The 13,509-nt window shown below is 43.4% G+C and overlaps 2 protein-coding genes across 2 annotated transcripts; one reads left to right on the top strand and one right to left on the bottom strand.

Annotated features, from left to right (window-relative positions):
* Positions 1-709: 709 nt before the first annotated feature.
* LOC308110387 (ladderlectin-like) lies at positions 710-3,453 on the top strand. The gene is made up of 8 exons (XM_080464641.1): positions 710-953; positions 1,060-1,086; positions 1,178-1,222; positions 1,976-2,008; positions 2,194-2,285; positions 2,850-2,975; positions 3,061-3,154; positions 3,241-3,453. Exons 1-8 carry the CDS (start codon positions 905-907, stop codon positions 3,309-3,311), a joined length of 537 nt encoding a protein of 178 aa, XP_080320767.1. The 5' UTR covers positions 710-904; the 3' UTR covers positions 3,312-3,453.
* A 6,607-nt stretch (positions 3,454-10,060) lies between these two features.
* LOC308109252 (ladderlectin-like) lies at positions 10,061-12,825 on the bottom strand. Its single transcript, XM_080462704.1, has 9 exons — positions 12,692-12,825; positions 12,504-12,610; positions 11,989-12,036; positions 11,882-11,911; positions 11,742-11,792; positions 11,550-11,641; positions 10,655-10,780; positions 10,430-10,526; positions 10,061-10,289 (listed from the first exon to the last, which is right to left on the bottom strand). The coding sequence occupies exons 2-9, from the start codon at positions 12,565-12,567 to the stop codon at positions 10,219-10,221; spliced, it is 579 nt and encodes a 192-aa protein (XP_080318830.1). The 5' UTR covers positions 12,568-12,610; positions 12,692-12,825; the 3' UTR covers positions 10,061-10,218.
* Positions 12,826-13,509: the final 684 nt, after the last annotated feature.

Consider the following 13,509-nt stretch of genomic DNA (forward strand, 5'->3'; position numbering starts at 1 on the left):
TACTCACATTTATATAATGTGATTAGTATTAGGTACCAATTTTTGTGGTTTGCACACTTTCCTGCTACTGAGGTGTGATGAATATAAAGAGTTCATGGATGCACAAAGTAAAATGTCAGTATTTGTCACAGAAAACCACCTGCTAGTATCGATGCAATGTCATTCTTTCATCCTTAAAGAACCGTGGAGACTCACAATGTTCCTCCTGCTGGAGATGTTTCACCCATTCAGCTGTAAGATTCACAGGAATAAATGTCACTGGTTTCTTGTTTAGTATTCTAGTCTGTGTGTAGCAATGCTCCCCAAACCATTCTTGATTTGACATTCAATAGCACAAACTATTAGCTCATTGACAAATCCAGGGTTATGTGGTAGGTTATATGATAGCTGAATTTTCTTTTAATATATTTTGTTTTCTGAGACACTTAACCGTACATCTCTCAAGAGGTCAGATACTTTGTGTTTTCTTTTCACTTAATGAGTCACCACAGTTATTGTTTCCCAGAACACACAGATGATATGCATACTATAACTGCCTATGAAGCTTATCAATTGTAAATTATCAGGGTGCAGTTAGTGCCAACGCTTCAACGTTGCTGGGAAACTTGATCTAATTTCTAGTTCTTCCTGCTGGCAGAGCTGCGTTATGGAAAAACACTGTGTTGCTCTTCACGTGCACATGAACCTCCCCTGCTGAGCTCCAGGTTGTGTATATAAAGAGCAGAATGAGCTCCTGTCATCAGACCATCACTCAGCTGATACCTGAACAGCTCCTGGCCTTCACCTGACAGCTTCCACTGCTGCTGCACTGCTTCTCATTCAGTGGAGCTCCTGCGTCTCGTCTCTCTGTAGATTGATTGGTACTTTGAGTTTCCTGCAGACAGATCATCAGCTGATCGTCACTATGAAGACAGTCCTGCTCCTCTCTCTTCTGCTCTGTGCTGCATCCGCAGGTCAGATTATCAATGTGATCATGGCTCAGTCATTCAGGACGTCAGGAGAGACAGAAGAGGAAATCATGTGCTGCTCCTACTCACTGTGTTGTGTTTCTCTCTGCAGCTCCAGCTGAGGAAAAAGCTGCTACAGGTCAGTACTGAAGCTGTTCGCTTGAATGTAATCAGTCAGACAGTCAGACCTGCTTCTGTCTGACACGGACTCTGCTTGTTTTTATCCACAGAAGCAGCAGTGATGGAACTGAAGGAAGACCTGGCTGCTGGCCCTGGTGAGTTTCCTTCATTGTGTTTGGCTTCTTCTGCTCCATGGTGGACCTCACCTGTCAGATCAATATATAATAAATCGTAGATTTAACCAGTGTAAGAACACTGCAGCAGACCTCTGGAGAAGTCCGATCTAGCAGACTACCAGCTGTAACTGGAACAACATCAGACTGAAGACCAAGTGAGTGTGAGGAGTGTTTTTTAGATCTTCCAGGCTCCTTGTAGTGACCATGACTCACTGTCGTCTCCTCACAAGGTCACTGGTTTGATGAATGAGGAGAAGCAGTGAGTGTGTGGAGCTGAGGACTTTCTCAGTCAACTGTAACAGTGTGGAAGAGAAAAATATCATGTTGTCAGAGAGAAAGTGTGCAGCAGTGTGACAGTTACAACAAGCAACATGGTAACTTATAAATAAAATGCCTGTTTATGATCCTGGTGTACTCGGGGTGTTGTAGTGCTGTGGGCAGCTGCTTCCTGATGTCTTCAATTTGATCACTCTGACTGTTTGTCAGTGTCTCCAGTAAAAAGTCGAAGGTCTGATGAAGCTCTTAGTGTTTCAGAGGTGGAGCTGCAGGTGAAGAGCAAAGATAAAGTGTTGGTGCCAGACGTCCCCGTCCCTGTCTCCAGAAACAGCGTCACATCTGCAGCTATTCACATGTTGTGATATGTTCTAAACAAAGTGAACAATGTGCCCACGCCTTTGTCTCCTGTATGTACATGAACAAACCTGCTGATGGAGTTTCTCTGTGCTTGTGCAGGTCTTGTGTCTGAGGAAGGAGCGGATCCTGAATGTAAGAGCGACTTGATCATCACTTCTCCATGTGAACACATTAGTGACATCGTCAGTCCAACAAATACATACTGAGTCATGTGTAGTGTGGTGTGGTACATCTCTGCTAACTGTTTTTCAATGGAGGCTGTGAAATGTGACATCAGAAAGTGTTTCACTCAGCAGACTCTTTCTGTCTTCCTGCAGCTCGTTTTAACTTCTGTCCCAGTGGCTGGTTCAACTACAACTCTCGCTGCTTCAAGTTCATCAACAAGGTCTTGAATTGGTACAATGCTGAGGTACTGCTGATGTTCACATCAGAGCTTTTCTTCACCAACATCTTATCCTGTTCTGTGGGAAGAAACTCTACTTGACTGCAGACCATGAGCATGCTGGGTGTTGATGGGTGGAGGCTGTTTGAAGGTGCCCTCTAGAGGCTCTATTGATTATTACAGGATCAGTGAAGACAGTTGAAGTCACCTCATAACACATAATTACTTGTGAGATGCTTGTAAGTGTCCATGGTTCATTTCTGTGTAACTTCCTCCCCAACTTCAAAATAAAAGATTGTAAACAACCAATTAGAAATCACATTTATGCTCCAACATTTGCTCTTTAATCTAAAACACCAATTAGATAATAGCAGCAGTTACAGAGCTATGGAGTGATGACAGTCTACTCTGAGGACCTGGTTGGAGGTGTTTGACTGTTTCTCCAGCTAATTGTATAAAGAGTGACTTCCTGATGCCACTGGATGGTGATGGTACATGATCATGGCTCTGTCACATTCAGTTCATGAAAACAGAAGCTTTGTATTCAGCTGCAGCGAAACACAATGACATGATGCTTCTTCTGTCCAACAGGAGACCTGCATCCGTCTGGGTGGTCACCTGGCCACGGCCAACGGCCCTCAAGAGTATCAGGTCCTGCAGAAGATGACTCAGGGGGCCGGTCAGAGCCAGGCATGGCTGGGAGGCTTCAACCTGCAGGTCTGAACCCACAACCTGCTCCAACGGAGGTCACCAGCAGAAGCTGGAGAGACTCTCTCTTACTGAAGTGATCTTTGTCCCTCAGGGTCAGTGGATGTGGATCGACCGTCAGGGATTCTCCTTCACAAGTCCACCCTCTTACTCCAGCAGCAGCGCCTGCCTGAATTTGCTCAGCAGCAGTAAGTCATTGTTGGATCAGCTCTGGTTGACAAAGATGACGTTCACAACAATGTGCTAATGCTGTTTTGTTTGTTTCACATTTTAGCTAATTGGAGGAGCACCAACTGTTTCGTTCAAATGCGCTTCATCTGCTCCATCAACCCGTTTGGCTGTTAGCATGCATGCTAAACTCCTGCGAAGTATTCCTTCTGCTTCAGCTCATCATCTGGGCTGGTTGTGTTTCTGACTGACTGTTTGTTGTTATGTGTGCTTATGAGTCGTCTTTTATACAATAAAGATTTGTGAAAATGGGACAATGTGTGACGTTTCTTTAAGACTCTGATTGAAGAGTGTTTGTAAGTCTGTAGCTGCTATCAGAATCATTCAGCTAAAAGGAAATGAAGCAGATAACAGTGTCAAAGACAAAGGCTTTGTTTGAAAACAGTACAAATTCATATCATGTAAAAATCTCTTACATCTAATTTCATCAACAATTTCTTGATTATGGTGAAACAATATGATGCACAGAATTGGTATATATGCTCAGAACTCAGAGGGACTTTCAAGAGGACACTGAATGGGATGATCATTGGTTATCGTTCCTGTGACTCATGTGGCTTCTCACTGTGTAAGTGATGCCCCAGTCTGCTGTTGAAGAAATGGAGAGGAGGTTCAACAAGTACCTTTTTAGATGGTTGGGAATACCCTGGAGCTTTACATCCTTTACATAAGATCAGGCGAGCTCCAGCTTCAGCTTCCGCTGCCATCAGTGGTGAAGGAGTTCAAAGTCGACAAGTGCAGACTGTCCCTGACATATAGGGAATATCAAGACCAGCTCACCAGGGAGGCGGGACCAGATCTGGTCACAAGTGGGGTGCCAACATTGCAACCATCCAGGCAGAATGTTCTCTCAGGAACAAGGCTATCATGGGAAACCCTTGCAGTGGAAGACAGGGTCTAGAATCAGCAGTGGAGAAAGTCCATACCTAAGCAGAAGAGAACCTTGATCCAAGATGAAGTCTGAAACCTTGAAGAAGAAAGGAGAAGATCAAAATCCAGCGAGCTCGCAACTCAAGGAGGCTGGGCGAGGAGGAACCTCCCCAAGAGATCTATGACATGGAGCAAACTGTGGCAGCTGGAGCCCTTCTGGATATCCTTTCTGCTCCGAGCAATGTTTGATGCCTGACCAACCCTAGTTAATTTGCACAGGTAGGAGATGAGGAGGACCTGCTATGCAAGTTGTGCAAGGATAAAGGAACAACGGCACACATTATGTCAGTGTGCAAGACTGCTTTGACACAGAGGAGATACAGGTGGCGCCATGACAAGGTGTTGGTAGTGCTCACAGACATCCTAAAACAAGAGAGGAGGATGAAGCAACCAGTCAAAGCAAGACCACTGCTGGACACCATTGCCTTTGTGAAAAAGGGTCAAAGACCTGGCATCCACAGCCCAGCCAGCCCACTTCCCAGATATGGTTCTGTCCACCACTCTAAGACCCGATATCATCATGTGGTCTCCAGAGGGGAAGACGATCATCCTGGTGGAGTTGGTGGTAATGTGGGAGGAAGGCTTTGAGGAAGCTGCAGAGAGGAAAACAGCCAAATACCAGCAACTTGTCCAAGAGTCAGAGTAACGGGTGGATAACATGCTTAATGACGGCGGAAGTCGGCTGTCGAGGAATCCCAGCTCAAAGTATATGGAATCTATTGACAAAAGTTTTACTGAGAGGCCACTTGAGGAAAGCAGCCACTCGTAAGCTCTGGAACAAAAGACGGCAGTTAGTGCTTCTGCCTCACAGCGAGGAGACCCTGGTTAAAAAACCAGCTCCGGCCATTCTGCAGGGAGTTTGCATGTTTTCCCTGCGTGAGCGTGGGTTTCCTCTGGGTACTCTGGTTTCCTCCCACAGTTCAAAAAGCAAAATGTTGACATGTTAGTTTTTATAAACAAGTAGACAAAAGTAGATGTAAGGTAGTTATGCCAGAAGGTATCACTCTTGCACCATTTGTTTCAAAAGAACACATTGCAGTCTGTTAAGTTTGTCCTTCTTAGGACACGGTAGTAGTTTTGATACTTTGTGCTCAGAGCCGCTATTTCTTCATATTGTTTTGTCTTGCTCTGCTAGGATTCTGTTCGGTTGAAGCAGTATGGTGCCTGCTTCTCCCTCCATGCAACACTCCACCCATCCCAAAGAAGTCAGAGAGTTGAAGGAGTCTGGTGACGGACTTGCAGAGGAAGTGGGTTACATAGACAAAAGATGAGACACAGTGAGTCTGATGTGTTCTATATATTTCAAATTCCATGATTACATCTGACAGAAAATATTTTTCATTAACGTGATGTGAATATTTGTCCGTGTGTATTTATTGGCATGTATGTATGTATGTATGTATGTATGTATGTATGTATGTATGTATGTGTAACAGGTCTCAGGCAGAGTACCTGGAGTCAAATCTTACGTAATGTCTTTTATCATCCAGTGCGCATCCATGGAAGGAGGTCAAATCATTACCAGAATAGATGGACCAGCTCAAAGGATTCAAATTGTATGAACAGCATGGCTCGGTGAGATTTGGGAATCTATCACGTCAAAGGTCAAAGTGTCACGAACTGGAACCCTCCCATCAACTGCAGGAAACTTCAAATATTAATTTATTGGGGCAATACATTATCAGACACAGCGGCTCCTGGAGAAGTGGTATATTTTCCCTCTGAACAGGGAGTGTTTATCAGGGCTGCAGCAAGAAAGCTGCCATTAGCTGCCTGCTAGCACACTGCTTAACTCTGCTCCGGAGCTCGAGGCGAATATAGTATATTTGTATAGTAACTATCCAGAAGCACAGTGTGAGCACATTGACTTGGGTAGTGGTGAGTCTGTGTGCCACGGCTCAGTGTCTCACACAGTGATGTTGCAATCGGACAGGCTAGTTAGCATCGACATGAGCTCACGCCTAACATGGTAGCAATGCTAACTCAGTTTCGCAAAGAACGCTGGTTTTTCTCAATGTCCGTGAGCCACCAGCGCGCTGTCGTGTCAGCTCACATAGAAATTGTAAAATGTGTGTGCATCTGTGCCAAACAGTGATAACATGAAGCATTTTAAATGACCATGACCAATCATGGAAGGTGTGGTGCATCAAATAACCTTGTAATCCATTGGTTTCCATGGTGACAAATGTGGCATTGACAAAGATATGCGCTCTACCGAGTGCCCGTTCAAGCTTCTGATATGAGTTTGAAATGCAAGTCTCACTTTTTTATTAATGTCTTTGATAGATGAAGAAATACTGTTGTATTTGCTGTGTCAATAAAACTTTGATGAAAATGTAGGCATTTATATTGTTGATATTGTGTACTTGTGTTGGATTGTGTATTGAACTTGCTGCCATTTTGCATATTTTCAGAGGGGATTGTTTTTACGATTGCACATGTTGATATTCAATTACACAAGTTCTAATATGCAGGCCTGCAACTTTGTCTGATTGATATGCCATGAAACACTGTGAGAGAATATGTAATACGTATGTTGTTGTGGAATTAAAGCTTCAACTGAGCAGAAAACAACATATGGTGTTGTATGTTATAGAAAGAGTTACCAATGTTCTCAACAGCACTTAATCAAAGATTGATGATCATGTTGTCAATGATGAAGAAATAATTTTAGCAGGCTTCATCCACGACGTCGACATCTGCTGCCCGTCGGCGGCTGCTCAGGGAGGCATTCTGGGAGTCTCTGTTGCCCTGGTCGGACCCAGGATCACGGTCCCGCCACCAGCCTTAGCGGCCGGACTGACCCGTAGCCCACGGAGCTCCACGCTGCCACACCGGGAAATGCTGCACCGTCAGCGAGCGCTGGCCCCTGCTTCCACCTGCTCCGGTTGTCCACGTCCACGCTTTCCCTCCACCTACTTAATCATAGGAGACTCTTACACTCGTGGAATCCACTTTGCAATTGCCACTACTCCCTGTTTTTCTGGTGCCACTGTCCCGGTGAACCTGGAAAAACTCCCCGGACTGCTGCACTCCCTCCCAGCCACTGTCACCCGGGTCTTGATCCACGTTGGATCGAACGATACTGGTCGCCAACAGTCCAAAGTGACCAAAGAGGACTTTAAAAGCCTTTTAAACATTCTTAAATCTTGTGAGAAGTCTGTTTTTGGCAGTGGTCCATTCTCAGCGCTGCGCCATAGCGCAGGGCGATTTAGCAGAATCCTCGGCCTTCAATCCTTGGCTTCAGTCCGCCTGCAGAGTATTGATTTTGACTGTGTAATTATTGCTGGTGACTTTAACATCCATGCTGACAATCCTCAGGACAAAGGGACAAAAGACCTGTGTAACACTCTCAACAACTTTGGGCTGACTCAGCATGTGACAGAGCCCACACACAACAAGGGCCACACTCTGGACTTACTTATCTCTAAGGGTCTGAGTATTTCCAAGGTTACAGTGTCTGATGTTGGCCTGTCTGATCATTCCTGTGTCTTCTTTGAGAGCACTGTGTCAGTGCACACAAATATTTCTACAAAGGTTATCACTAAACAGTGTTTTACTGAAAATACCATTGAAATATTTAACCAGGTTTTCTCTTCAACACCTGCTCTGTCCTGGGGTTCACTCGATGAGCTGATAGGTAGCTTTAATGCTAAAATTGTAAATGTTATAGATGCCATTGCTCCCACTGAGGTGAAGGTTATATCTGGTAAGAAAACATCTCCATGGAGAAATGCCACTCTGGTCAGAAATAACAAAAGAGAGTGTCGGAAAACTGAACGCAGGTGGCGAAAATCAAAACTCCAGATTCATTGTGACATTTATAAAAACAAACTGTACACTTACAATTTACTGTTGAAGAATGCAAGACAGTCCTATTTCGCTTATATAATCACCAAAAACAGTCACAATGCACGCACCTTATTTGCTACCATGGACAGGCTGACAAACGCTCCTGTGTCAGTAGCCCCTGAGTTTCATTCTACCAGGGCCTGCAATGACTTACATCATTATTTACAGAAAAAAGCCAGACCATTAGACAAGCAGTCAGCACCCCCACAGCAGGTTCAGGACATGAGCTGTGTCAACTTAAAACCAATTTAAACACCATGGCACAATTCTGTCCCAATAACCACAAAAACCTGGAGGACATTATACTTCAACTAAACTCCTCTTCCTGCTGCCTGGATATTTTGCCAATAGGATTTCTCAAAAAAGTCTCCCATGTACTGATGACAGATCTTTTGCAGTTTGTGAACTTGTCTCTTACGTCAGGTGTCTTTCCACAGGTGTTAAAAACTGCTGTGATTAACCTCCTTCTACACAAGTGCAACCTAGACAAGTCTCAAATGAACAGCTACAGGCCGATCTCTAATCTCCCATTTTTAAGTAAGATCGTTGAAAAGGCTGTTTTTCAACAATTAAGTCATTACCTAATAAAAAGTAACCACTTCAGTGCCTTCCAGTCAGATTTTCGACAGCACCACAGCACTGAGACGGCTCTCATTAAAGTGTTTAATGAACTCGCTTAAATACAGACAGTGGCAGGATCTCAGTCCTCATGCTGCTAGATCTCAGTGCTGCGTTTGATACAGCCGACCACCACATATTAGTCTACCGACTGGAGAACTGGGTGGGACTTTCCAGCACAGTACTCAACTGGTTCAGATCTTACTTAGAGAACAGAAATTACTTTGTGTCTATAGGTGACTTTACATCTGAGCAGAAAATTACATGTGGTGTTCCCCAAAGCTCCATCCTGGGGCCTCTTCTTTTTAACATCTACATGCTCCCACTAGCTCAAATTATTGAAAACAACAACGTAAGTTATCATAGCTATGCAGATGACACACAGATCTACATTACAATGTCCCCAGGAGACCCTGGCCCAATACAGGCACTGGGTAAATGCACTGAGCAGATAAATGAGTGGATGTGCCAGAACTTAATTCAGTTAAATAAAGACAAAACTGAAGGAATGGTTTTTGGAGCCAAGGAGGGGCGACTAAAAGTGAGCTCAGAGCTTCTGTCGTTACAGCTAAAAACCACAGACCAGGCCAGAGATCTAGGTGTAGTGATGGACTCAGACCTCAATTTTGTAAAACACATCAAAGCAATTACAAAGTCAGCCTACTATCACTAGAAAAATATCTCCAGGAGTATAGGACTGATATCTCAGCAGGACCTGGAAAAGCTTGTCCATGCATTTATCTTCACTAGGCTCGATTACTGTAACAGCATCTTCACAGGTCTACCAAAAAAAACAATCAGACAATTGCAGATGATTCAGAACTCTGCTGCTGGAGTCCTCACTAAGAATAAGAAAATAGATCACATCACTCCAGTTCTGCGGTCTTTGCACTGGCTATTTGTCAGATGATAGATTTTAAAATCCTGCTGTTGGTCTTCAAAGCTTTGAATGGTTTTGGACCAAAATACATCAGTGACCTCCTAACTCGGTATGAAGCAACTAGACCACTCAGGTCATCTGGATCAGGTCTTCGATCAGTTTCCAAAGTCAGAATCAAACATGGAGAAGGTGCATTCAGCTTCTATGCTCCACATATCTGGAACAAACTCCCAGAAAACTCTAGATCAGCTGGAACTCTCAGAACATTTAAATCAAGGTTGAAGACTCACTTGTTCTCAGCTGCCTTTGACTAAATTATTTTATGAATTACTTTAAGTCTTATTTTAACTCAAACTCTGCACTGTAACTTGTCTGTTTTTAATCCTTTTAATCTTGTTTATTCTTAAATTTTAATGACTTCTTTTATGATTTTAAAAATGTGTTTTTATCTGCAGATTTAATGTATTTGTGAAGCACTTTGAATCACCTTGTTGAAATGTGCTGTATAAATAAACTTGCTTTGCTTTTATACATTAAAGCTTCAAACAATGTAATCCAAAAAACAAACAAAAAAAACACCACAATTCAAAATCACCACAGTCCATACAACAGTTTTATTTGTTCCATGTATTCCACAGTAAAACATTAAATCACCACTGGGACTTTGGCCTCTTTGCAATTGTGATTTGACGCAACATTAAAATAAACAGTTTTTCACAATGAAAGCACATTATGGCATCAGGTTCAGCAGGGACTAATTTTCCTGGTACAGATAAACGGCCGTCCACCTCCACAGGAAGCATTGGACCAACCAGCTGTAAGAAACAAGGTTCATCCGTCAGTTTCGTGGAGAAACAACATAGCATTGACTGTTATATTTTTTCTTTCAGTACATATATTTATGGTGCAACAGACAGTGTCAGCTTGCAGATATACAGTAAATGTTAAGGTTCACCTCTGGCGTTCAGGTAGACACATGGGTTGGCAGTGCTAGACTGGACTGAAAGCCAGTTGGAGTAGCTGAAGGGGCTCTGGTCCACCCACCTCCAGGTCTGCAGACAGGAGACATCAAGCAGAACACACAGCAGACTGTCACTGATGCTGCTGGATGGTTTCATACAAACAGTCTGACTGATGGGTGTGTGGAGGTGGTGGAGAGTGTGTGTGGTGCTCTAATAACCTGGAAGTAGAATCCTCCTATCCAGGCGGTGGAGCCTCCTTCTCTCTTGGTTAATTCTTGTAGGAAAGTGTAATCGAATACATCATGAGCAGAAGCCAAGGAGCCTCCGTTATTGAGACAGTGAGCCTGGAGGAAGACATACAAACCGTCATGAAATAGGAATCCCAGTCTGATCACAGTGACTCTACGTGACACTATCTTGACTGGAAGCATCACTGTGAGGAAGCACTCAGCTGCTTTTCTCTATTTCAGGAGTGTCAAACTCATTTTAGTTCAGGGTCACATAAAGCTTCTGATCTGGTCCAGAGCCGTGATATAAATGCATAGAAACCTGAGAATAGCCACTAGGATAAATGCTTCCCGTGGTGTTGGTGTAAAGAAAGACCAGTTCATGGTGATTTAAAGTAAAATGTCAGTTAAAGGCTGGATGGGTTTGACTGAATGATGGAAAAAAGTAAGTAAACACAAAGAGTTATTGCTCAATCAAAACTGAGGCTGCAGGCTGAAACTTTGTGGTGATGAAAATAACGTGTATGACTTGAGGCTGTGAGTTACAGCTTGGAACTGATTATAACTCAGAACTTGTTTTTCTGTAGAAGTTAGTGGCAGCGATGCCTCCCTCCGACAGCATAGACTCCTACTTTATTGTGTCTGAACTGTTGGGAACAAGCTCTGGTGGTTATTTACATTTGTAAAAGTAAACCAGCTGACAACCTGTAAAACTGACTCATATTCTAGAAATTGAATTCACAAGTTATTAATCACTACTTCCCAACAGCCCTGTAGTTTCTTCTTGACGATATTACATCAATCGACCAAAACAAACCCAGAGAGTGAGACTTCCATCCCAGCAGATTGTACAATGTGAAAACTCTTAGCAAAGATTTCAGCTTACCGCAGCACTGTTCCATGTATAGCCAGAGCGAACATAGAGGAAGCAGCTGTCCTTGAATTTGTGCCAACCAGAGGGACAGAAGAAGAATCGACCTGTGGAGCAGACAGGAGATCAGATCATTGCTGGGACAGAGACACATTGTAGTGATCAGACTGAAGTGACACAGTCAGTGTTTCATAGAAGACAGCAAACCTTCAGGTGATGAGACCTCCTCTTCAGGAGAGATCACCTCAGGCCCTTCACCTGAGAAGAAGTACAAGAAGAAGAAAGTCCCATCATGATCTCAGTCTGTTCACGAGGACAGAAGATGAATGAACCTTCCAGCTTTCTACCTGCAAGGACTTCTTCTTTCACCACTGGGACTAAAAAGAAAATAGGAGTTTAGTTCCAGTCTGTCCAAACAGTTAAAGTCTGAAGTGTCTGTGTGGAAGCAGCTCACCCTGGATGTTCTTAGGCTGCTCCTTTGGTGCAGCTTCAGCAGCTCCAACTGGAAACAGCATCAGTGTGATTAGTAGGTATATTTATTATGTATTGTTATATCTTGAGCTCATCTACCAGAAACAACTATTAGTATTATGTGTGTAACATTATTGCACTATTTCTTTATTTCTTTAAACTAAGCAGCTCTGCAGTGCAGACCTTTTACTCTTCTATCCTCTGGAGATTCTGCATTGTTCCTGTCATAATCACTACTCACCACTAGAGGGCAGCCTGACTTTTCTTGGACCCTGACAGGTTTTATTTACAAGCATGGAAGATTTAAAACGATTTAAAAAGATTTGTGAAACAAAGAAAACAGCATTCAAATGACTGAATAAGAAACCAAAGTTTAATAAAAATGACTAAAAGTGGATAAAAGTGAATTTCTGTAAAAATCACAAATTGTGTTTCCTCCTGAAATCCTCGTGTTGTCACACAGAAAGCCAACAACATGTCAGAGAGAAATGTTCTGACCTGCGGCTGCCGTGGCAGCAAGAACACCACTGAGCAACACTGAGAGGATGAGGAGAGTCTTCATGATGATGATGACGAGGACGAAGAGGAACAAAGTGACACAACAGCTGCGGGCAGTGAGAGCGAGTGGACACGGTCAGACCAAGCGCAAAGTCAAATGTCAATGAAGGAGACAGAGTGTGTCTTACCTGTGAGGTGAAGGCGAGGCGAAGCAGTGATGAAGAGGAGGCTGCTCTATTCTTTATATACATACAGAGCAGCAGGAAGTGCCACAGCAGTGAAAGTACTTTGGACTGAACATGTGTCTGATCTCACTCACAATGAGGACATGTTGACCAGAATAAAGCTGATAGCACTGATACTGCTGATAAACCTGTCTTGGAATCAGGTTTCTCTCCTGAGGAAGAGTTCAGATGACATTTCTCACTGTCACGTGACACGAGGAGGAGAAAGTTTTCCACCAACTCAATAAAATTATTGCGTTTTATGGGTTTTATTTGACCGAGAGAAACATTTTAAATCCTACTCTGCTGAACAAGCTGGATGCAGATTTCAGCATCACACAAATTATTACAAATTATTTAAGCTCATTTAATCCAAATATTTAATATAAAGTGTCTCCACAGCAATGTCGCTTTTTCGATCCTTTGATGTCGGCTCTGAAAGTTTTGCGGATACACTCGTATCCGTTGTCGTGTAAACGGGGCCTCAGGATTCTGCCTTGGTCTCCTCCCTACCTCTTCTCACCTCCTCAGACAATTTATCTGAACTATGTATTGAGACAAATGTTTTGACCATTACCTCAGCTTTTTCCTTTTCAGTTACTGCAACTTCTTCTCCATCACTCAGCACCGGATAGTTCCACTCCCTCCTATCTCCCCCCATCTTTCTAATCATTCCCCATATCTCTCCTCCCAAGGGGCTGCCAGTGGGGAATCCAAGATGGCCGACAACATGGCTGCTTCCCTGTGATCGCCGCCACATTGTTCTGCCATTTTGTTCCGAA

This window comes from Lipophrys pholis (genome assembly GCF_963383615.2).
Source record: "Lipophrys pholis genome assembly, chromosome: 5".
NCBI classification, from domain to species: Eukaryota; Metazoa; Chordata; class Actinopteri; order Blenniiformes; family Blenniidae; genus Lipophrys; species Lipophrys pholis.

Bases quoted from the DNA above. Each gene is read 5' to 3' on its own strand.
- LOC308110387 (XM_080464641.1), top strand. From the start codon at position 905: ATGAAGACAGTCCTGCTCCTCTCTCTTCTGCTCTGTGCTGCATCCGCA. The intron at 2,286-2,849 runs GTACTGCTGATG...TCTGTCCAACAG, and splicing joins TGAATTGGTACAATGCTGAG to GAGACCTGCATCCGTCTGGG. The intron at 2,976-3,060 runs GTCTGAACCCAC...TTTGTCCCTCAG, and splicing joins TGGGAGGCTTCAACCTGCAG to GGTCAGTGGATGTGGATCGA.
- LOC308109252 (XM_080462704.1), bottom strand. From the start codon at position 12,567: ATGAAGACTCTCCTCATCCTCTCAGTGTTGCTCAGTGGTGTTCTTGCT. The intron at 12,037-12,503 runs GTCAGAACATTT...TGCTGTTTCCAG, and splicing joins TGCTGCCACGGCAGCCGCAG to TTGGAGCTGCTGAAGCTGCA. The intron at 10,527-10,654 runs GTTATTAGAGCA...TCCTGTCTGCAG, and splicing joins TAGGAGGATTCTACTTCCAG to ACCTGGAGGTGGGTGGACCA.